At 30.9% G+C, this 26,373-nt stretch overlaps 1 protein-coding gene across 6 annotated transcripts in view; it reads left to right on the top strand.

The window, feature by feature from the left end:
• Positions 1-2,757: 2,757 nt before the first annotated feature.
• Positions 2,758-26,373, top strand: part of LOC126907618 (protein O-mannosyl-transferase TMTC1-like) — a 323,473-nt gene continuing 299,857 nt past the window's right edge. For 3 of the 6 annotated variants that reach the window (XM_050689026.1, XM_050689028.1, XM_050689027.1), the window contains exons 1-3: positions 2,758-3,372; positions 21,055-21,232; positions 25,346-25,419. In XM_050689026.1, the coding sequence (XP_050544983.1) occupies positions 3,035-3,372; positions 21,055-21,232; positions 25,346-25,419 (590 nt within the window). In that variant the 5' untranslated portion in view covers positions 2,758-3,034. The remainder of the gene's footprint in view (positions 3,373-21,054; positions 21,233-25,345; positions 25,420-26,373) is intronic. The other 3 variants (XM_050689024.1, XM_050689025.1, XM_050689023.1) reach the window with 2 other exon arrangements.

Consider the following 26,373-nt stretch of genomic DNA (forward strand, 5'->3'; position numbering starts at 1 on the left):
GTTAGTAAGATACTGTGGAAGAAGACGAATGACGATAATCCTCTCTGTTCAACATTATTGCCCCAATGAGAATAAATAGATTACTGTGTCATAATGACTGTTGTTCTAGACTATGATTAATTATCTTCCAATAACGCTAACACTAACGAGTTTTAAATCACAAAACGCAAAATTCAAGTATGATTCATCAATTGACAACGGAGGCCTGTACATTATTATACTTGGTCGATTGCATTGTGTTTTCTTATGCTGCAACATTCGTTGAAATGTGCAAATATATCCATATAAAGCTTAGGGTACACTCGATAAAGGACATTTTAAATATATGTTCAGGTAATTTTTTTCATCCTACATAATTGAAATTACTTTTCCGTTATTTTAATTTTGTAGAAAAAATGTATTGCACTATTGAATATGAAATATTTTTAAAGAAGCGTGTACCGTACGTAATAAAAATCATTACTGTAATTTAAGTAATCAATTTTAGTTATTTCATACATCACATTAGTCGTAATGTGTAAAATATTTTCGTTTTGATAAGAAATTCAATAAACTGTATAAAGAAGACACTATTTATTTGTTTTGTGGTTGACACTTGATGTTTCATTGGGGACATGGATAAAATACTCATTGTGAACTTTACTATCCAATATATAAAAAAAAAAATTTCTAAAATAATAAAACTATATTACTTTACGTCACATTTTTTGTGTTTTCTATTTTTTATTTTGTGTTATGTTCGCGTGATATAGATAACACCATTAATGATACAGCTAAAGGCAAGAAATGAAAAATAAATCCAAAACAGCCTTTACAAATACACAAACTCAAAGAACATAAATTAATTATAAAATTGTATAAAATTTTACTTATTTTTATACAAAATTGAAAATGTCGATCTCGCAATAATATTACATTTTTTAAATATATTAAGTATTGTGTGTACTTTCGTGAGTCTATAAAGTTAAACTACTCGCAAAACTTCTTAAACTTCGACTCATAGTGTATGTAGTTTTCAATTACCAATGTAAATGTTGCTAGTTGTTTCAAAACTTCTCGTTAATGTTTTATTAGTATAAGAACATACGCTAAATATATACTGAAGAGGCAATACTCTTTACACTTGCTCAGTACATAGAAGCCAATACTGTGTAAGGTATATATCCTTATTCATATATCTTTATGAATATATACAGTTAATACTCTGATATGAGTGTGTTTGAGATACAAAGAGATAACATGGGCACAAATTTAATTTCAAATGAAATCGACAATAATTAAAAAATTGCTTTTTAATTAAAAATATTTATTCATTATACGTTTTGTTTATTATTGGCTAATTTAATATATCATACTCTTATTATTACATGTAGTGATGCTGTAAGAGATATAATATACCTTGTATTTACTTTCTTCATGCAACAGTATATTCATCATACTCCCAGTACTGTATTTCGATAAAGGCGTTATCAATACACGAGTATACATAGTTCTTATACTATGCCCATGACGTAACACTATTAAATCATATATTAGTACCATTAGTTTTTTCCCCCATTTTCATTTTACATAATGTAAAGAGCTAAAAAAGAGGTTATCAAAAAGAAAAAATTAGTATCTCCTTAATAAGAGAAACTAGAAAATATAAGATAGGGATACTATTACCATTCTTAGAACAGAAAATAAACTACATAAATTTTTTTAACCAATAAATTAATAACAAGCAGATGTTTGTTATCAATTTAAAAATTGCAAGTCAAGCTTAAAAAAACAAAAATAAATTAAATAATCAATAGTCAGTATGTTACTTAACTTATTATAAGATGATCCGTTTATCATTACACTTACATTTACTTACAAAATAAAAATACTTTTAGATATATTTTTAAAATTTTTTTGTTAAATATATTTTTTTATTTATCATTAAATATTTTATCAAATCGATCATACGAATTGAACTATTTTTTAAGATTAGAATATAATCTAGTTAAAAAAATACAATGGTTGATAACAACTTTGAACCATCCTTTCAGATTATATTACTACTTTTATATCTAAGCGAGAGTAGTAGCAAAACGCAGAATGATTAATATTAAAAATAATTAGACACTTACCTCACTTTCAGCCATCATTTTGAAACGTTATTGTTTCTAAATCAATAGTTCAATAGTTATCATCCAGTCAATTTTTTAATTAAATGATTTATTATAATGTGTGTTAAATCATAAAATCAGCAAGAGAAGGGAGAATGACAATATTTTTCCCTTCGACAATTTTCTCTGCAATATAAGGAACCTTATTTTTATAAATAAAATGATGTGTTATTGTATTTATTTGGGTGTGATGTGGCGCAATAGATCTTTCAATCGCCGTCATAGCGCTGATGTTCAGCTATACTGTTTGTTGTTAGTTTCCGGATGGGTGGCCATCGTTAGAGATAAATTCCCCAATAATTTAGATATCTAGCTGACATAATGTAATTTAGGGAGTAAATTACATTTAAATCTTTATAAGCTTTATAAGCTTCAAACGTGCTCAGAAAATCAATGTCTATACGAATGATATTTTTGAATATTAAAATTAAGCTTGGGCGTTACTTATATACCCGTCACGTGGTGTACTAACCAACAGCTTGTTGTATTGCACTCAAACAGTATAGAACATATTGCGTTGTTTGATATGTAACGGTAGACGTTCGATGGCCGACCTCTGTCTACGGTCCTTAAGGTTAGGGCGCGCGCCAACTCGTGTTGGCGTTGTCGTCGTCGCCAAAGCTTCGTCGGCTGCCGGCAGTGCGTTAGTTCAGTTTCGCGATGGAACGACCGGTGTCACGACCGTCGACGTTCGTCCTCGAAAATAAATACGCTTCCGTTACACGTGCGACTTCGATTATTGTTCTAGTCGAATTTCTTATAAACTATTTTTTTTTTTTTTAATATATATAAATATTTCTAACAAACATTTATAAAAGTTTCCAATCAAAAAACTGTTACGCTATCCGCAAGCAGATGGACGACGCTACTAGACAACGACTATGAGACGGGTATCGCAATATAATCATCATCACTATCACCACCATCACAATCACCATGATAAATGTCGCAAGCACTCGGCTAGCCGGCGGGGCCAGCATAGGTGGCCCGAAGTCGCAGTGACCGTGTACTTGACTGTGGCTGTGGCCGTCATATTGAGTTACTGGAACGGACTCAACGGTGATTTCGTACATGATGATATACCCGCCATTACGATGAATGGAGACGTTTTAGGCACAAATCCAATTTTACAAGTAGTAACCAACGATTTCTGGGGTACTCCTATGGCTGATCCTAATAGCCACAAATCGTACAGACCTCTAACGACGCTAACGTTCAGGTATTTAAAAACCTTTTTTTTTTCAATGAGAAAATTCTCTTAAAGTTTTTACTGTTATTCAATTATTTTCTGAAATCGCCGGTTAATTTTTCTTAGTCATATTGTTTTACTTTAAAATTATTTAAAATTCAAGTGATTTTCATACTTCCATTGAATACTGTAAAAAGACATAAATTATTAAGTTTTAACATAAAAACATTTATCTCTAAGCACTAATACATAAGCATAAGTAGTTTATATAATTTTTCATCTAGTTTTTTAGCTTGACTATAACTCAATAACGTAAACGGGATTCAATTGTAATAATAATACTAATGAATTAAATATCACAAATAATCTCAACAAAAATTATATTTCATATTATAAAACAAAACAATTGGAATTCATATATCAATTATTGATTTTTCAATAAATTTTAAGCCATAGATAAGCAACAAGTGCTTAGGTTTTCTTGCTAAAATAAAATAGATCGTACACGAATCTAACAAAACTCTTAGAGAATAAATTATTCTCACGCACTCGTTCGGACTGTGTTTTGAATTTTTAATTTTCTGGTTTACTAGAAATATCTACAAATTAAAACAACACCCAATATTATAGTAATTGCATACTTTATGTGGTAACTTAAATGTAATATTCAGTGCGACACGTGCTTCTGTTGAAATCTATAATTGGATAATTTACACTTCTACATATTAGATTTAGATCATTTATATTTTATTATTTAAAAAAAATTCAAATTAAAATAGTTATAATATATTTTTTGTTTCAACCTTCGATTAATAAAAACAAATTTTTTATAAGTCGTATATTTTCTTATTTATTGACTAACGTATTTTTCACCGCAGTGTATTCGTGCAATGTCTCTCTATAATTATTCCTAATAATAAATAAGTATTTTCTTTTAAAGGGTCTTTTTTTTTTTTGAAATCTAACGAGAACGCATTGGAATTTAAATTAATGGCACACTACTCAGATAGAGAAGTAATAAATAATTTTAAAAGTAATTGATTTTAATTTCACGCTAAAATGATATTTATGGCGCAAATTGTATTAAATTTAAATGAAAAATCATTGCAAGTACTGCACAAATTATGGTCTTGACATTTTGGGTCGTCATGAATAATATAGTACGAGTACGACGGTTAATAGCGTAGTCTACTTAACGGTGGCCGCAGAGATTTTTCAAATAAAAAAAAAAAAAATGTACAAAAATACAACAGCATCAGCAACTGCGACCCCTTTTCTCTCGTATGATTTTATTTATGTCGTTGTCGTCGTCGTAAACAACGGTATTGGTAGACGAAATTTTGTTGTACGAGGAAAAAAATATTTTTTTTTCTAGATGATGGTTTATACTGCCGCAGGTATCTAAAACCACATGTTTCCGAGTACTTTATTGTTGCTATATCTCTTCATGCGATACCTTCGTGCAGTAATGTGCTAGCGCTGACTGATCATTCCGAGGCGACTAGGCTTGAAAAATATCCATTGAATGAGTGCAATCCGCATACATAGCTGTTCGTGACAACATTTTTACTAGGAGAAAAAAAAAGAAATAGGTGTCGTATAAAGGTGGCAAGTCAAAAGTTTTGTGAGAATAACTCTAAATTATTTACATAATACATGCGGTTGGATAATAATTTTGAACACTTATATGAAAAGAGTTCCGAAAGAAATCCGCAAATAATGTTTTATTTATTAGTTTGACCGTTTTTGTCGGTTAAATTTGAATTTTCTTTGATCAAATAGAAAGGGACTCGGTTGAAATAATATATAAAACTGTATAGTAAGTGATACTTTCGACATTACCTTCAAAATAAAAATGTTAAACTTTTAAAATACTATCCACGAATACAGTTTTGTATAAAAATCAAACGGTTTTTGAACCTTATTTTATAATTTTTACATTTTAATTATCAATTCAATGTAATATTTATTTTAATGAAATTTTGGCATTCTCAGACATTGTTAAAAGCATGTGTTTTATCATAAAAAAAATATTAATGTGTTTTTAACGTAATTTAATGATGCAATAATTCTATATAAAAAAAATTGCATCAAAAGTTATACGAGTTGTCAGTTAGATTTGAACCATTCGGTATACCGTTATAATTAAGATTTATAATTTACAACGCATTTTAACATCTGATAGTGTGTTATTAATTTACTTAACGACCTGTGCACGTTCGGAGCTATCTATGGGAAATGTCGGAAGTGTGAATATTATTAAGAGTTCTGACGTAATGGCCGTCTAATTAATATGTTTTGGATATCTTAATTAGGCGTTAATAGTCCGCAGTCGCTATGGGACTTGCTGTCTACGTCACCGCCCTTGTCAGAGGCGTTCCGTTTTCTTCGACGTTTTATCATTTCCGGTTTCAAAAACAATTCGCAACAAAGATATAATATGCAAATATATAAGGAACGCAGTAGTAACAAATTATGGTGGGAAATCTGTTAATTAAGTTTGTGGCACGATATGCTACTAAAATAAACGATCACGGCTATTATCTTTCCGGTTTGTGATGATCAAAATTAAATGATCTGTTTAATATCTGATAGAAAACGCAATTAAATTTCTCTTTTCGTAAAACTTCATCCAGTTGAAAAAAACGATTTCAATTATTATACAATCGGTTTTGTTTTGCATTATCTTTTCACTCAAACTATATTGTCGTCAACTTAGCTATTCAAATTAAACTCCATAAAAACTATACTGCATTGGATTTTCATCAAACCGGATCATTTAAATAATTTATGATGTATCGAAAAATTTAATAAATATCCAAAATAGTCATGGGGCTAACGTTTTCACTTAATATCTCGTATTTACAATACAAAAAACATTTCCAATTCCAATATATTGATTTTTTATGTTATAAAAACAACGAAAATTAAATTTCGAGTAACTATCAAATCATTAATTGAGGAATTATTTTTGACAACAGTACGCTAAATTTAAATTCAATTAAAATAAAATCACTTTTCAATTAATAACTGTTATTTATTATTTAACGATTCTGTGGTGTCCAGGGCAATAAGGATAATATATAGAAAAATGCGAATTTACGATTATAAAATAAAAATATTCTTGACGTTTAGATATAATGAGATAAGTCATAGAATATAAGTATTTAAAACATTAATACTTATTTACATGAAAAAAATGTGATTAAATATAACTTAAATGAAAACCAAATGTTTCAATTTCATTTTCCCAAAATTACAATTTTACACTTATCTCCTTTTTTCCGAACACCGAACTGAATTAACTTACAAAAATCGTTTTATTTTACATAATCATATAATAAAAGTTGAGAAATTCTTTCTCTAAAAACTTAAATAACACGCATAACTTCCATTTTCAGCGTTTAATTTCAAAAGTTGGGTGATTATATCGGTTAAAGAATAAATAAATAAACTCTCGTCGAGTGTGACAAAACTTTATCGATATACATAATTAAACGATTCTCTGATTAAAATCATTCAGCATTGTAATATTTTCAAATGTTCGAGTTGAACTTTTTTCTAAATCTCTTTTTAAATATTCTTTAATTGAAATACAAAAATTCAATATAAATCCAAATGGAAATAGTGTCTCTAAAAATTATCAACGGTTCTTTGTAAAAGGTATTACCATGAGAAATTGTCTATGTTTAAAAAAAAAAATTTTCTTGCGCTCTTCACAATATCTAACTCAATCATTTTAAATACGAAATAAAACATAATAATAATTGATTACTCGTAGATAATATTATTTAAAACTATAAAAATATTTAACTCAAAATTCACAAAACTTACTGAAAAATCGGGAATATGTGTTTCGGTGACCATTATCAACTGCAAACACATAATACAAAATGAAATTGAATATTTCATATAAACGCCGGTCACTTAAAATCAACACTACAGAATTATTTAGTTCCAATGTCGTTATTTAAACACGTAGGTGCATTTTATGTTATATTAACTTTTTTCAACATTAATACGAAGCTGAGAGGGTATTAATTTTACTTTTGTGTCTTTTGCTACTTTTCTCAGATCTCACTGGACCAATTTTGTTCGCCAATTCGTCAAAACATCACAAATTGTATCAAGTTCTGCATAATAAGCTAACTTTTGAAAGTGTTCATAAATGATGAAATTTTGTTAAATTAAAACATATGTTATATATTATAAAGTAAAAAAAAGTTGCCCTGACGACTTATCTTCTATGTTCAAATGGCTAGTGTAGTAAAAAAAAAAACATGTTATTTTCCTTTTTAAATTATAGATTTTATATTTTTAACATTAAATTGTTATAATTATTTATTTTATAAAGGAATGGGTTAAAACAATTTTATTTTATAAAAACCTTGCGTATTTTTCTTTCATTAAGGGTATATACATATTTTTTGAAAATCCGACACTTTACCAAATTTTAGGAGAGGAAAATCACTAGTCTGTGAATGATTTTGATCCGTTATTTTGAAATTTATGAATATTTAAATATACAATAGTGCTGAGGTGTGTTGTGGTATTTTTATCATTCTAAAGTACTATTCAAAATGTTGTTATTGATCAGTGATTTTCTTAATTAAATCATTTTTTATTTTATTTGTTCGTTAAAATTACAATGTAAAATATTGAATATCAATTTCATATCTATCGTGTATGTTTATCTACGCGTTATACTTATAAATCTAAAAATGAAAAACTATTTACAGATTTTTATCAAAGCGTTTTTTGTGAAAGTCGTTTTATAGTTGTCAGATATCAAGTGTAGATATCATCTATACTTGCCCCAACTTTGCCGCGACCCCTCTTTACTGAGTTTTGTTACTAAAATCTTCGGAAAACGTAATTTTAATCAATATTCGTTATTATTTAGCCAGCTAAACTTTAAATACAACCGTGTACACTAAATAGCATAAAACATCAAAACGCAACGTTTTCTAATAATAAACTACAAAATCGTTAGTCGCTGATCCGTTTTGCGAAATTCTTTTGTTTCCAGTTTGACATTTTATCGATCGCTGGAATTTCCAAATGAGTTTTATCGTGACTTACTTGAAAAATGAATTAAGTAAAAAGTAATCAACTAAAAAAGTTTCGTATAATTGCTCAGTTAAAAAAAAAAAAATGAGAGTATATTAATTATTCTCTAACTTTATCGGACCGATTTCACTCATCAATATTATTAATGTTTTTCATTAGGCGTAACTACTTGAAAACAACTAAACAGTTTCACATCCGACATTATCACTGTACCTGTTTCTAAATAATATGCCACTCGTTTTCAAGGCTGACAGGCAACTCTATGGAGCTTACTCGTTATAAATATTGTTTATTATGTCTTTCTGGCAGCAGTTAATTCTTTATAGGAACGGCAGTGTACAGAACGCGTTTCATAATGTCAGTGTACGGTGCACAGTAGTTCGTTTAGCCGAACCGCAAAATGCGTTTCCATGAATTATCTACACTGCACGCGGATTCTGCGCGTCCACGTGTAGGTGGTGGTACGCTCTTGAACTTTTTCCCATAATTTCTCTAGGGAACGCGTCGTACCCCCGACGTATTTATGACCAAACGGTGGTAAACGGCGGTGGGAAAATGTATTTTACATGCGACAACATACGGTTAATTTTGTCAAAACGACTGCCGTTGCTCTCGCCATGTTCCGCCTCCGTTTACTGCGCGGCCCGTCGTCACAACTCAAATTTCGCATAAACCGGCCTACTGTCATTCGATTCCCGGACGGCGACCCTTGACGACGGAAACGGTTAACCGCCGCAAGAGGCAATCGTGTAATGTTATATGGCGTTTGTGCATTTTATGAGCGGTACGCGCCGCCGTATCATTGGACAATTGAACGCATTTCCGGTGACGCCACGCTGTTTTTCGCACACGGCCGCCGGTAAATCGTAGTGACGTGCCCCCCCCCACCCGGACTGGATGTTTCAAATGTGGTTTTGGCGTGTCCGCCACCACCACCTTACGGATAAACACAATTCATTATTTTGTCGCACAATCATTACGTTTTTTTGTTGTTTTGTTTTACTTTACCGTCGAAATAGAATTTTTAATGATAGGACGAAAACCGTGCGAGCATTTCGTATCATTTATGACCACTAAACGAGATAAACCGTAGAATAAATCACACGTGAAATGGCCCGTGTTGTGCGCGAAACATGTTTCTGTAACGTTTGATTCGATTACTAACGAGCAAAACACATTTTTTACCGGCAAAACACACGCCAAATAGTTTGCAAGACAAATTAAACATTTTCAGAAACTTTAAAACTTTGTGTCTATTAACTGCAAAGACGATACGTTTTTGTACATAGAATCTAAATTTAAAATATTTAAATAGCCTTTGAACAAAATATAAGTAGACGGTTATTATTTATTGCCGTCGAGTGTGAATTAATTAAAATATCTATCCGATTATGACTTAACAATTTATAATTCACTTTCGCTACGCGACAATTATTTAACGTCATTTAAATGCATTTCTATTTACTTTGGACGCCTAACTCTATTTAAACATAATCTTCTTATATTTATTTTGAGCTACTTGAGTCTAATTTACAATTCAGAATAATATTTAAGAAGACGAATTTCGCAATAAACCATTTTTCACTTGAAATAAACGTAAAAATGATTTTATACCGCGAGCAAATGTGTTTTGTTAAATTATTTTATTGTGCAACTATCACGTAAAAACTTCTAGGCAACACAAAGCTGAAAAACAGTCGCGACAGACTTTGAAAAATAAATTAACACATAAGAAAGTATGTAGAGGGTTTATGTTCTATAATTGGTTTCCAAAGTTGAGTACACGTTGAAATTGTAAAGTGTAAATAGCGAGCGAAACAAGCGTTGCCGTTTTGTAATTAGTGTACCCGGTGGTAAGTACACTCGAGTATTTGACGACAACTTAACGTAAGGATTCGTCGAGTATCATTGGGGCCATCTAAGCAAACATGCCGGACTAGAAAGTGTGCAAGAGTTGTTTAACCACAATTAAAAAAAAAAGCAACCGAGAGAAAAATTATCTTTTATTTGGACCCTCCGACTTAAGACGAGCTCTACGCCGGATAGTAAAAATTAGGAACGCGAAAATAATATTTATGCACTTTTGGCGCAGTGACGTGTTCGCGTTATAATGTTGGGGTTCGGTTGTTTTTGTGAAACATTTTACTAGGCGTTTTAAAAACACTGTGTGTATACTTACTGACTTTCGGGATGGGTATAAAACAAAAATAATTCACGAAAAAGTTTTTTCGCAGCCATAAAATACGACTGGAGACGAGTAAAGTTTTCTTTTGAATGGAAAAAGAAATAAGAAACGACCGGAGAATAAAAGGTGTAACGTTGAAAATAAAACTGTTTAATATGTCAACGCGTGTATTATAGTTTTTTTTATTTTATATTTGTTGTTTTAATGTATGAACATTCCCCGGGGAATATATTAAAAACTGCATTATCAAGTATGTTACTGGGCGATTTGTGAGCATTTCCTAAATGTCTATCGATTGAAAACGCTGTACAAACAAACAGAGAATATTGCAGCCTGCGTTATTTATGATTAGGTTAGCGAAAAAATATTTTACGGTCCAAGTACTCGAGACGGGCAAATAAATTTTTACATCCTTTGATGTGTTTGATATTCCACTGCAGCGTTAGTGGGTACAGAATATTTTCAATGCCAGTAAGATACTAAAAGGAAAATAAACTCGATTTTTCAACATAATTACTGAGTGACGTGATTATTGGGACGGCCGAATTTAATATCCGTATTTTGCTGGCGCGTTTCTGTAGAAATAGGTGAAATAAATACACAATTGATCTTCGGTTTATTTTGTGGAATGTTATTCAGTAAATCCTTTTCCGCCTTTAGCCCACGCAATATTAACAATTTTCGGCGTTCACTAGAGTTGAGAACAACTTAAATGCGCGCCGAATAAATCAACCGTAATATTCACAACAAAATACTATTAAATCGCTAAAAGTTATACACTCATATCAGATGGCTCCTCGGTAGACTAGTACTTATTTGACCTGTCATTAATGACGGCCAACTACGTGAAAACAAAAGAACTGCGACGGTACAGACGTCGGCGGAGAAGAAGGCACTTTGAAGAATCGTCTTGTGACCACTGCGCATTACCCTTAAGGTAAAACCTGTTGGGTAGATCGCACTTGGCAACCGAATTTCCACCACGAAAACAAATCATGTTGAGTTCTTTGGTGTCGACAGAACCGAACAATTACCATGGTAGTGGTAACGTGGCGTTGGCGATTAAAAATTAAAAAACGTATAACATATAATGTTTTGAAAAAAACATACTCCAACTCGCGTCTGCTCGGAATAATAAACTATTAAATTTGCGGGAGAACGACTCACGAGTGAATAATAAAAAATGTCCAAATAACGCACACGTTTAGCGCGGGGGGGTTAATATTTTTACCGGGAAAATTCGCCGAAAACTCTGCCGGAATATTGAACAGTCCGATTACACATTTTTAAACTTTGGAGGATCGACTCATTACGGTTTATCCGTCGGAAAAATATGCGCATACTAAATGCGTTCGTCAAAAGTATTCACCCCATTCTTCATTTTTCCCATTTTTGCGTCGGAGCCGTTGTGAGGTCGCACTATTATCTGTTCACGGCGATTATTTTAGTATTTATTTTCCATGTTAAAACATCCAGGAAAATAAAACTTTGTCGTTTATTGGGAATAACTTTGATATTCTTCTGACACACAAAAATAACAACTTTTTACTTGCAATTTATGTTTCCTCGATTTTTTTTTTTTTTGAACTCGCATTAAAAGATATACATCTAATTTATGCTGAACGTGGCGTCCGCACGCGATTAACATACACGACAGTAACATTCCACAGTCGATACTACAGGTGTATCGTGTACATATTACAAGCTAAATGGAAGATTTGATTTCAACACGCCAACAGTAATGTATTAATTACATTTAAAAAAACAGTTACCTTTATGTTTGCGGTACATAATACATTGATATTTTTATTTTTTAACAATGATATCCTTTGACATAATAATTCTGTGATTTAATACTCGCTGTTAACGCTACATTTCTGAATTTTATTGTTTCAAGTTAGGTTCGCTTTACACTGAATTATTATTTTTTTAACCGGCAAAAATAAAATGCTGTTTGTGTACACGAAAACACAGTATTGAAGAGTATATTATTATTATTATTGTAAAACAAAAGACCGAGTTAAAAAATAACTATTGGGTATAAATGCTTTTTTAAAATATATGTCAAAGTTATAATTTTGTACTTTAAATAACTTTAAAATAAAGGTCGCGCCGTTAGTCAGATGAGGTTTCCTAGTAAGCGTATTAATGCGCCATTACGTTTGTACATTGTACGTTAAATATTTCAGCACCTGAACATAAAGGGCGAAAGTTTATGGTCTCATTGTAAACTATGATAACACACGAGGATATTTCACATTATCAAACTATACTTTTCAGCTGTTCCACTATTGCCGCCGACATTCACTTTCTAGTGGCTTTTAAAGCGAACAAAAGAGTTATTAATGAAAAGATTTCGTTCGTGAAATTCCTTGTAAGATATTTTTCCTTTTGTTTAACATTATAGTAAAATAATAATAAAAGTTTAGTCCCCGAGGAATTTCAAACAACTCTACAACCTTTTCTGGGAAATGTTTTTAATTACCTAGCAAATACAAAACTTTTTTGTGCGGTGCTGCTTATGTGTAAAACTTCAATACGCCAATTGTATCGTTTATCGCAGACGACAAAAACCATTGCAATATATAGAATTATTATAGTCTGTTTGGTAATTAAAAACCAGCGATTTCGCCCCCGCACGTCCGTTGTTATCCAGTGACGACGTTTTAAATAATCATAAGCTATGGGTCCACAACACTTGTTCGTGAAAATGCACAGGCATTAGGGTGTCGGTCGAGCACGAATGTAAGCTTACCGACTCTTTTCGTTTTAAATGGCGGGTTTCGAGCCGTTAATTAAAATCTGTAATTACTAAATAACAAAATGTACTCGGTCATTAAATGTGAATCCGATCAGAACCCCTCGAACTGACGAATTAAAAAGACAAACACGAGTACTTCCAATGGAAATACAAAGACGTCATTCAATTTTGTTGCCGTCAACAGGCTTTGTTGTTTAAAATATTTTGATGCCGCGGAGATCATAGAAAACGTGGAAACTACGTTATTGTGTGAAAAGTAACTCTAAAAGTAAGTTTCGTTGGTATATTCGTTAAATTCAATCCCCGTCATAGTGTCGTGGACCGATAAAACAGATTTTAAGTATCTAGTGCGTGCTCAAGGTCTAAGTGTAATAAAAACACTGTACGATAATGACTTTCACAAGGCAATCCCAATAGTCGTTTAAAACATCGTTGACAACCGTCCTTTTGGATAATATCGTTAGTATACCGAGGGGAATAAAGTTGAAACCGAACCCTCGGCGAGAAAGAAAGAAAATTATAATTATAACGACAAAAGCACTTTGACGTCTTGTCACGAGAGAAGGCGTTTTATTTTGTTTATATATATATTTTTTTTTGTGTCAACCTTTTTTTCTTTACTATATTTCTCTGCCAAACAATCGTATTCTTCTATTTGTACGTCGGGACATCAGGTACAGCTCGACGACCGGATGAAGGGTGTTATTTTTTAAATAAAAGTAAATGATCAAAAACTGTCATTGTAAAAGGATGACTTGAAAAAATAACAACTACGCCATTGTTGCTTTACGCTTTTTACTTTTGCCCGTACTTTAGTTACTTTTAAAGGCGAAACGTGAGTTGAACGAGAAAAGTAATAACAGAAATGCGTATAATTAAACTGTTTAGAGTTTCAAACGACAATACGACAAAACGCAGTGTGGTCTGATGTAATTTGCAACTGCCCGTTAAGCTTCATCTCGAGTTACTCGAACGAATCGCTTTGAAACCCAAAGCCATCTTACCTTTAATGATGCAAGTGGAAACAAAAATTATGCACTGATTATAAAATACACAAGTCTTGCGCTTAACAACTAACAATTTTACGTCAACAACAGATAAACTCGACAAACAGGGAACGCAAACACTTGTAAGCATATTTTTTTTATTGCTACATTTCACTTTGAACATGCAAATAATTGAGCAAAATCTAAAAAGGGATATTAGATATTACTAAAATATATGAAAATGTTCATCTATATAACCACATGGGTTTACAAAGGACTTCAAGTAAATGTTACTAAACTTAACGGATACAACAATACATCATGTCGATTGAAATGGAATAAATTTTAGTTGACACAACACTCGATCAAAATAAAATCTGTGGACTTTTGTGTTTACGTAATTAGTTACCATTTGTCAAATTAACGGTTTAATTGTAATGGACTTCTTAGCAGCCGTAAACTTTGAATATCAGTTACATTGTTAGAAAACGATTCTTTTAATCATAGTGCATAAAAATTACAAATAGTCACAAAGTATTTCACAATCACAAAACATTGTTTTTTTCGATAGAATGAAAACAACAATTGTTTTTGGGTCTTTGAAGTTTATATTTATTATGCACTAAAAAAAAAACCTGTAACAATAAAAATTTACATCAAAGGTGTTTTTTTTTAATTATTTCTATACAAAGTAAATTATTAATTAAAATAAACTGAATTATATTGAAAAATTGACATAAACAATAATTATTATAAAAGTTAACTTAATTTAAAAATACGAAAATTTAAAATAGAAGTGAAATAATAATCACTTTCCTTGTTTATTAGATAATATTGCAAAATGAAAAACATAAAGTTTTTAAAACACTACAAATGAAAAAAAATTAATTAACTTTTGAAGTTTAGTTATCACCGATGGAAAATAACCTGGTAACACAGTACCATGTGAAGTACTGCGATGATATTAATTTTGGTCATATTATACAACCAAAATTTCAAAATTTGCTGTGAATCGTATCCAAAAACTCATAGTCACAAAAGTGGATTTTGATATTCTGTTGTATTTTAGATAGAGAAGGATTTCATGTGATTTTATCGGGAAGGTTTGTGTTTTACATTACAAAAATATCCATTCCCATTGGATACCGTTAAAATTTTAATTTGATTTTGTTTCCCTTAAAAGTTGCTAAAAACGGCATATTAGCTTTTGAAAAATAATCACAGAATTATTTAGTTTTTGAACACCTGGTCAACATTTACTGTACACAACAAATTATACATGTCTAAGAAACCCTTTAATACCATACATTAGTCTGTTATTTAGCTGTAACACTGACTAAAGTACAATGTAGAAATAAAGTCAAGTATATAGCACATTCTTTTAAATTTCTTGAAAGTAGTTAATATTTAATAAGTTATTTGAATCAAGTAAATACATCTTGTGACGTTTTGAAAAAATGCAAACAAAAAACGACCTTCTATTAATAATAATAAATTAGTACACCAATAAATTATATACCCAGGCTTTATAAACGTAAATAATTTAATATAATGACAATAATTTACTCTAAAGTTATTTCGTTATTCAAAATACACACGTTTTTTATAATTACTAATTAATACTTTCAAGCACGTCAGTTTATATCAAGTAAAATGTAAGAAAACATTGAAATACGTGTAAAAAAAAATCCGTTCCGTAAAACTCTATAAAAATATTTTATAAACTAAATTTTAAGATATACATACAAGGTGTTCAATAATTAAGGAAAGAGGTCAGTTATTACAAACAATGGGAAAATAGATACCAGTTTCCTTATTTACAAAACATCTTATATATATCGACAAAAAAAAAATCAATTTTTTCAAACAATTTTAATACGAAAATAAAATAATTAAATTTGTTTATTTAATTAATATTTTATTATTTCACAGTGTTAATTATCAGCCTTTTAAGAACTAAGTTTTTAAGCGTAAAATATATTCAGTTATACGCATAAATTAAATGTAAAAAATAACTATTCTTCATTAATTGCATTATTTTTAGTGTTACTGTTGAAATAGCAAATCTTTTAAATGTTACAACACTATATGTTTTGGATACGTTATGGTAAATATTTTCAAACGTACTATACACTATTTTCGCATTGCCAAAAAATATTAAATGCAGTAATATTTCACCAACACCCACAGTGTTAAGTTGTCAATCTGAGACTTGCGATTTATTTGGCATCTATCGAAAACATGTACTGAACAATTTTTCCTATTTGTCACGGGGTCGTGTAGCAGTGGTGGGGGGGGAATGGGGTTGACGCAGTGAAATGGAAGTATAAATCATAATAAGCGCAACGTACGGCGTATTAGACGGCACTCCGGTTATGCAATTTGGGTACATTCGTGTCATCACGATCGATGTAAAATATATGTGTATTGTACCAGTTGTACATCATTCATGATTTTTATTTTTAATATGCGCAACAATAGTTGACGTGTATTTTATATTGAACACAAAAACTAATGGGAAATTCAACGTTGAGAAAATAGTTGAGCTATTATACGGGAAAGAAGCGTGCAAACAAGAAAGTTATTTTCGCTAGGAAAGAAAGAAAGAGAAAAGATGTTTTCAGAAATTATGTTGTTGAAACGGCATGAGAAAACATTAAAACCCGTATAATAGAGGCGAAACATGAAAAAATATTCATGTTTATGATTGTAATATACATGTAAGTTCATAAACATAGAAACAAAAAGTCGTTAATCGCGTTATAAGAGTATAATAACAATTATGGCAAAAGTTTAACGTTATTATGGTATAAACGTACACTGTCATAAAAGAAGAAACCCGATAGTGAATAAATATTTTCTATTAAACAATACCAAGTAAACTCCAAAGTACTATGAATATTTTTCTCTCGCTATTTATGCGTTTAAAACAACGTCGTATTTGAACAGTTATAAAACAACAATTCTCTGTAATGAACAATACTCGAAAGGCCGTTTGACAGACAAATCAGCGACGCCCGTTCAATTGATTCGAAGCGATCTAGAAATCCGACCAAAACGTTTTTTATACAGCGGCAAATTACGCAGTACCATATTTCTGGGCACGGTATCACACGATGTCTATAAAATACACATTTGCTGTATTAATACACACCGTGAAATAACAGTGATTATAATAATACTCACAAATCCGATACGGAACCTCTCGCTGTACAAATCTCTCCGATTTTCCTCGTCATCGAACACCATTTTCGCACATAAATATTATCATTCAATCGAGACCCGCGTTACTTATCAACGTACGCGGTGCGTATACAACACGCTCGTGCTCGTGTAATAATTCATGCGAAGCTGCAATGCACTTCAGGACGGGTCATTTCTATGGCATTTTTTTTTTTTTTCACGAATCGGAAATTATAGTACTACGGTTTAGGTACGTTTTTTACCTGTTTGTGAAGTAACTATTACGCGAGCAGTGCGCATCATAAGGTGTTATTTCCGGACCGGTCGCCAGAGAAAAAAAACCACTGCGAACGTGCAACGTTCGTCGTAACGGTCTAATTGCAGAGAAATTTCAACACAAAAAACGCATAAATAAATAAACGTCATAGACGTATGGAACGCGTTTAAACTAAACTTTCTCGTGTCGGCCATCCTTCTAAATAATTATTATTATTCTATTAACGACGCACCGAATAGTGTGACATTAAATTCACCCAAATCAAATTTCATTACAGCTAATTTACTTAGTCAACAGCTAACTTCGTAATTACAAAGCTCGGGTTTTCTCGTGGCATTGTTGTGTAATATGATTAAACGTACGGCGGAACTTTGGAATTCCGTGGTGATATATTTTCACTTCACGTGCTCCTCTCCCGTGTCGTCGGCAGCTGCACTCCGTCAGTACCTCTCCTTTTTTCCCCTGGCGCTTTCGTTTTACCGCACACGGCGGCGGCGTCTACAAGTCGCCGTCTCACCGTAAAAATAACAGAACGGACGAGAGACATCGAGTCGATAATAATTGAGTTTAGAGCTCTGGAAACACACCGGCCGAGGTCGCGCATTTCGAAATTACACCGTAACACGCAGCACGTCGGTGGACGGCCACTGGCCGACGTGTCCGGTTAATCAGATTACGCCGCCGTCGCACGTGTGCACGTACATAAAAGTGCGGTTGCGTATGTAACGACCGAGGACTTTGCAGTGGTGGTCGGTCGAATCTCGTTAGGCGGCGCAGCCGGAACGAGGTCGGCGAGAGCGAAACGAAAAAATGTACAGAAAAGTTCACCGACACCGCGCGCCCAGCGAAAAGGGACGGGAAAAACTTCAAATGAAATCATCGGCCGCCGGCATGGTCTCACTTTGGGGCTAATATGTGCACGGCACTCGGAATAATAGAATTTGTCGTAAACGCGTTTGCCAGCGCCAATGTGCACTGTACGGAAAAGGAGTTGTTTACTTAAATACTTACCCATCCAGTCACGAACTGCGTATAAAACAATATAATAACGTATAAAGTTTAACTGCGCCGCACACGGCCGTTTGATTTTCGGTAATTGCGTGCCGAACGACTGCCGCTGGTTATATAGTGGCGCGGGCCATGCGAGCCCGCCGGTGTGTACCTGTACATTAACATGATAAACGCGAAATAACAACAGTGGCGAAGAACACACACGAATGCGGCGACGGAATACATAAAACGGTTTACCACCTTTTGGCGGATCCCAGAGTCGAAGAACTCTATTAAAATATCGCGCTGTGCCGTGGCGCACGTGGTTTATTGACTTGAGGCCGTTACAATGTGACACAACCGCGTATACATGCGACCCGAGAAAAGTCGTGGCCCGTTCATTACAATACAATAATTTGCGTTTAAAAACTTTTTACGGCACCGAAGCAACAAATCCTCATAATATCTGAAATTGTACTCGCGTTTGCCATTCGACGCCGTAAACTCCGCAAATTATGTACGTTGCATATTTCTCGTGCTCCGATAAAATGTATCTTTAATTTTCCCAAAGTTTAATAACCTGACAGTAAAAAGTGCGACGAAACACATTTTCAGGCGTTCGGCGAGTTGCCCTCTTTTTAACACAACGCATGTTGACACATTCACGTTTCAAAAGAGCCAATTTTATTGTGAATAACAAACGATTACGCCATTTAATCTAATTAAATATCAGCTGCTTATCCTTTTTTATGTCGTTCGAAACGTACTCTTTTTTTTTTTTCTTATAATAATCAATACGCGTACATAAACAATTTATCACTTTGATCTTCTCATTTATTTACATTTTTTTTTTTTAATTTGCTTGTGCCAACAAAAAGTGATTATACTAACTAAAAAGATAATTTATATCACGGGAAAAATCACCTCCGTTGAAATATATTTAACTCTTGGGCATATAAAAACTCTTTGACAAAAAAAAAATTACGTTATCCCATTTACCTGTTAGTTAAAAAAAAAGCTTTGCATTTTACTCGTGTTCGTCAAAATTATTATTTTAATTTTTTTGTTATAGTATTTTGTAGGTTTTTCTTTGAAATAATCTGTCATCGGATTTATTTTCACTTGCTAAAAATAATTAAAATATAGAGATAAAAACAATTCTTTACCAGTGACAATAAAGCGGTTCGATGAGGTCATAGCGATTAAGATTTAAATTTAATTGACTGTTGTAATTGACCGGACATATTTTACACTAACTTATGTGTTAACCTGTTACGAGAAAGGAAACAGTATTCGGTAAAATAATCGATTTACACAGTGTTGTAATCGCATCAGAATTGTTTCTGTAGTTGTTTACTTGCTGTCGTTGACGTGATGGGAAAAGTTTTAAAATGACTTCATTAAAGAATACTGAGTAGTGAGTACAAGCACTTGGACTTCGGTGTAATCTATATTCCTCGCACGATCTTTATTCAAATTTACTCGCGGATAATCGTTTGCCTGAATGAAACTCTCCACTATAGTTTAATCTTTTTCCTAAATAATTTCCAGTTTTAATTATTTTCAAAAAGAGTCTAATCCCTCCGTTTTAATTATAAGTTGAAAAAGTTTGGCACTAACTCCGTCCTTAACTATGTCTCATTTTCTTACTGTATTCGTATCGAGCTTATCAGATTTCACTAAGCTTGGTAAGAAGCCAAATTGTGACACTTAATTAATCAAATTTTTATTTTATTAATTAGCTGTTACATTTTAATAAAATCAGATAAGAGCTAGAACTGCACGAGCCAGCTATCAATTGTATCGCAGTAGCTGTCCGTTATACGAATAATGTTTTACTTTCCACGAATGAAAGTGACGTAGTCGCCCGAAAAAAACTTTTGGTCCGTTAAATGAAAATACAGTAATAATTGGCAGTTTTAATTAAAATGTTTTAATTTATGTAAATTAATCTGTATTTGTGATAAAATAAACCTTTTTTTTTTTTTTTACATCGACCTTTGCAGTTATTATAAAAACAATAGTTATATTATTAACACGGTAATTATTATGACAGCTATTACAATCAAAACTAACTATTGTTCGTTTGCTCGAAAATTATCACAATATGATAATAATTAAAACTGTTTAGAATTTATACATTTCTGTACAACGTTCGAATGATTCATAAAGAGTTTGAATTAGTTACTGCTATTTGTATTGCACGAAACTCAATTATAATAAAAGTTTTAAAAGTTTCTTTTCCAATTGTGTTTTTCAGGATGAATCATTACATGTTTGGCCTAGAACCCGTTTGGTTTCACCTTATCAACGTTGTTCTCCATGGACTGTGCAGTGTACTCTTCGCTAGACTTTGTATAGCCGTGGCTGGATTACAATACAAGTACGGGGTATTAGCTGGAGTGGTATTCGCCATCCATCCTATTCATACAGAAGCGGTGAGCTAAAACTTTGTTTCTATTAAAAAATATCTAGAACAATAGTGATCCGGATAAAGTATGCGTATTCCAATTGGAACTAGACAACTTGTAACGGTATAACAGTTTTCAGTGCATAATATTAAATGTGACTATAGTAACTTTTTTTATGCTCGACTACTCGACATTTTTTTAATTTATGTCAAACTAGCAGTTTTGAATGTGTTGGCATATTTGAAATCGTTGACTCGTAGACGAAAACTATGTGAAACTGTTGTATATCCTTCTGGGAATAACTCCTGAATATTCGGTGCTACACATAATATTCTACGAATTTATAAATCAGAGATGGTATTTCGAAATACTATTGAAAAGCCCGCGATCGCGTGTCCTATACATATTCAACAGTGTCATCGACAGATCTATGTATCTATGTAAATAAAAAGAGCCGGTGGATCTCAAATAATAAATTTACATGAGTTAATCGACTTTCCATGTTGAGAATACAGCTTACCAACAGGATTTGACATTCCATATAGAAATATTGTTATCCACGAACTACACAAAAAACAAAACAATATCTTCGGTTTTCGTTTTATTTATTGTCTAAAAATCGAACAAAATAAACACCATTCATGATTTAGTTTTTATTGAAATGTTTATATTTGAAAAAAATCTTAACTCTTTGAATAATACTCTAAACAGAAACTTGATTGTAGTATATTTAAATAAAAATAACTATACATCATGTAAATTTTTATTCAAATACTTCTGAAGATTTAAACTTCTATTCTTCTGTTTAAGACATTTGCAATTTGTTGACATAATCGATTTGTTGAAATATGAATTCTATCTACGATTAGAATTCATTACGCCAGCGCAACTTTGTTTTATAATAAATGATATAATGAATTTTGATCACTTCATGTGTTTGATTGATCAGCATATTTTATGACGTTTAAAAACACGAATTCATGATTTAACTATAATTAGTATAAAACCGTATATTATGTTTTAATTTCTGTAATAGCATGATTGAAGTAAGTTACAAATAAACATCATTTGATAATACTATTTTGATTATAAGCTACTGTTGTGTATTATTCGTGTAAAACAGAAGTCAGGAATAATATATTTGATTTTACGTTAAAACTTTTATTGATTCAACTTTTGGGTAAATGGATGAAATAATTGTGGTAAAGATATCTATCTACATAAATCTCGTGTGTTAAAATTCATGTTTGTTACAAATGTGGTACTCGCGAAACAATATTTTACATAATGATTGATGATACTATAATAACTAAAATATACTGAACCGATGTTTTTTTATTAAATTCTTACGGGATCAATTATAATTTCACTGTGTAAATACAAAGCATTATCTATGTTTCTTACGACAGACTTAAAAATTGATTTTTGTAATAGATAGACAATAAAGTATCCGGTAGTTGAAAAACAATAGGTGAGAAAACAGCGAAAACTTCAGTAAAAAGTATAATAAAAAAACATTGATACACTTGAGGCTCATCCGAATAACTAAAGGGTTGAAGATTTATGTGCCGTGAATACATAATAGCCAAGTTTTGTAGTAGAATTCTTAAAATATTCAGTTGTGTTACATTTTCTACTTTTAAAACTACAACTTAACGTATAAAAAAATGTCTCAATTACTCAATATAGTTATACAAAATACAATTAAATAAATAATCATAGTACAAATATTGTATTGATAAACTACAGTCAATATGATAAAAATAATATTTTTTAACGATTATTATTTTATAAATATAATTCTTTATTTTTGTACAAAATACTTGCAAATAAATAAATTATTTAGTATTATACCATGTTTTATTTATTTTATAGTAGTTAAAAGTATCGAAAAAGTTCACATTTAAGTCACATTTTAAATGATACACATGAATTACTTGATCGGTATACAATATTTTTATTTAGTGACCTTTTATTAAAAGCATTTGATGGTCAAAAAGTTTTTCGATCCCAGACACTTCTTTGGTATTTTTTCGATCAGTTAACGAACTCCTTTTGCTTTTTTCTATATTTCGTTTCAATTGAAAAATTTTTTGGTGATATAAAAACTTTTCTTTAGCTTTTTCCTTCATACATAAACAATAAATTATTTTTTATCGTTTATCACTGTTTTTATTACTTTAAATGTCCTAAGATTTTCAAATATTAACAATTATTATTAGAAAAATAAAAGCTTTCTTAATAATTTACATATTTGCTAATAAGAAAGTGTAATGGTAGTTGTCGCGGGTAATATGCGAAATAGAACCTCCTATATTTAATTAAATTCATGGTAAATATGCATTTTGAAAAAGTAGCAAACAAATATATATATAATGTATATTTATTCTCAATATGTAAAACCTTAAGAACGCCACTAAAATAGGCACTTACAGAAATATATCGCTCATTGATAATAAAAGTATTTTATAAATATAATTTAAGATATCAATAATTTATATAGCTATACAGTTTTCATATTACAATAAATCTTCTATTCTATTTATAAACATCTACTTATTTGCAATCAAGTGTTCATTTTATCGAGACATTCACGCAAACGTTGGAGAGGTTTTAATTAAAAGTTGTCGTCATTGTCAGCAGCTATTGTTTCATGACTAGTTGTGCAGTAGCTAAGGCAATAGCAAAATACAACGACTTCTCCAGTACACATAGAGCTGATGAAAACAATTTCGGCAACAGCATCACCTGTATTATTGGTACAGAGCAGTGGTAGTACTCTAGGGACGTTTATCGTTTTAATTACACAGCCCTCTGTCACTAAATTCGTCCCCACCTAAACATTTCTCCTAAAATGAGTTTTTTTGTCTTCCTTAATTTTCATCAATTTTAAAAGATAACACATTCAGCCAACCATTCAGTTATTTCCCTTGAGCACCACTCTTGGAAACCTCAATCGTAGCGACCAAGGAGAAGATTGGGTAGAGGGTGATGATGAAATGCTTTAATCACACCAGAATCTTTGTGCATCATCAGATTTAATCTTATTGTATTTACCAAACTTAAGAAAACATAGTAAAAGAATACAAATTAAAAACAATAATAAACTTGACAGGAAATAATGAAGGAACAGCAATATCGAAGAAAACAATGTTTACTAAGTATATATTAATTTCAAAATTAAATTATTTACTTAATATTTGAACAACCAATAAAATGATTGTACTAAAACTGTGCAATTTTTCCTAGAAATACATAAAATATTGTTTAAAAAAATTAAGGTATTTATAAATAGAAGTATCATGTTTTATAACATATAATTTATTTATAACTAAGTATCCCATTAGAAAAAATACACTTGTTTTTTTCAAAAGTGGTATACTTTAAATGAAGGATACATGACCTTCTTCATAGACAATGTTGTGTTGATACAAAATTTTTGTTGGCCTGTTATTTAATAATTATTATAATTACAATAATCTCAAACATTTTCATAGCTTGACAAATGAATTTTTCTTGAACTGCCACATTATGAATTTTTATATACGCCCGTGAAATCAGAGGCATTTTTCGTAGCACATAACGTCATAAATAAAAGGGAAATTAAAGATGATAAGACTTGAAAAAATAAATTAATACAAATATTTGAAATAAAGATATAGTTTGGTTAAAACACAATATTTTTTTTATTTTTATGTTTCACAAATGATCTCATAAATTTTTTTTTTTTTTGAAAAAACAGAAATTGAATTCCTATACTTCTTATAATTTGACAAATTATCAATAACTTTATTATTTAACTAATCAGTTTTTTAGCAATTTTCAAAATCGTTTTCATTTAATAATAAAAATTAAAACATAATTTGATTAACTAACTATACAATTTATTTATACGATTATATAATCAGAATTATATTAATTTTATTTTGAAAAATATTGATTCATTGAAAAATAACAACAAATTAAATATTTTAAATACATCATAATATACTTTAAATTGTTTAAAATATAAAATTAAAAAATAATAACAGCGGCATGTTACTAAAAAAAAATTCATGACTTTCACTGAAAATAACAATTGGTAGTATTCAATATAAATTATGTAATGTATTAATTAAAAATATTATATTTATGTTACAGGTCACGGGTATTGTCGGAAGAGCTGATATTTTGGCCTGTTTATTTTTTTTACTTTCCTTTTTAACGTACCATGAGTAAGTTGTACAAGATAGAATTTTGAAATAGTTTTATGTTAACTAAAATTAAATTGTATTACGATAGCTACTCTTAAAATTGGTATAGAAAATGTTTATTCAATAATTCACATAATTATCATTATTGTTGTAAAACACATTTCACTCAATGTCAAGTTGAATCTACTAAATTCTATAGACATTATGCCATTAAAACATTTCATTTTGAGCATTTATTTAAGAGCCTCAAACAAATAGTAAGCATTTTTAAACGTCTTCTTAGTCTGTGAGAGGTACACCAGGTAGGGTTTTGCTAAGGATCATTTGTCATTGTGGTAGATGGAGATTACACTGGGAAGAAAGCCGTTTAAACGTTGGCATTTAGCGTGTATCATTAGTGTCCACCAGAGCTGTTATGTAATCTTGTAGCTGTACCAAGAAACGTGTCCAGTAAAATGTTTTACTCAAAACTGGTGTCAAAAATTAATTTTTGTATATATGCTAGAACTTTTCATTCAATCAATACAAATACAAAATTCCGTTATTTAAATCTACAATATATGGGGTGTATAAGGTATGATGATACCCTAAAGTTTTAACTGTATCTCTTAAAAAAAGCATTTACCATAAAAAATTGAAATTTAGTAGAAATACTATTTGATACATTGAGACCATTTGACCAGCACAGTGAAAACACACATACTTGGGACAAGTGTAGATGATATCTGATAGCAATTAAAATTACTATCAATATAAACGCTTCGATACAAATCTGTAAATAGTTTTTTATTTATAGAAGGAATTGTGAATTATTCCAAAAAAAAAATCAATTCCTAATTTCCTACATGTATTCTTATTGCAAGTTTTAAGATTTATAAGTATAATACGAGAAAAAATACAAATAATAGAAATTAAATATGATATAAAATAGATATTCAATAATTTAGTATTATAATTTTTATAATTTTGAAAACT

The sequence above is a fragment of the Daktulosphaira vitifoliae genome, unplaced genomic scaffold (assembly GCF_025091365.1).
Source record: "Daktulosphaira vitifoliae isolate Bord-2020 unplaced genomic scaffold, ASM2509136v1 Scaffold_5, whole genome shotgun sequence".
Taxonomy (NCBI): Eukaryota; Metazoa; Arthropoda; class Insecta; order Hemiptera; family Phylloxeridae; genus Daktulosphaira; species Daktulosphaira vitifoliae.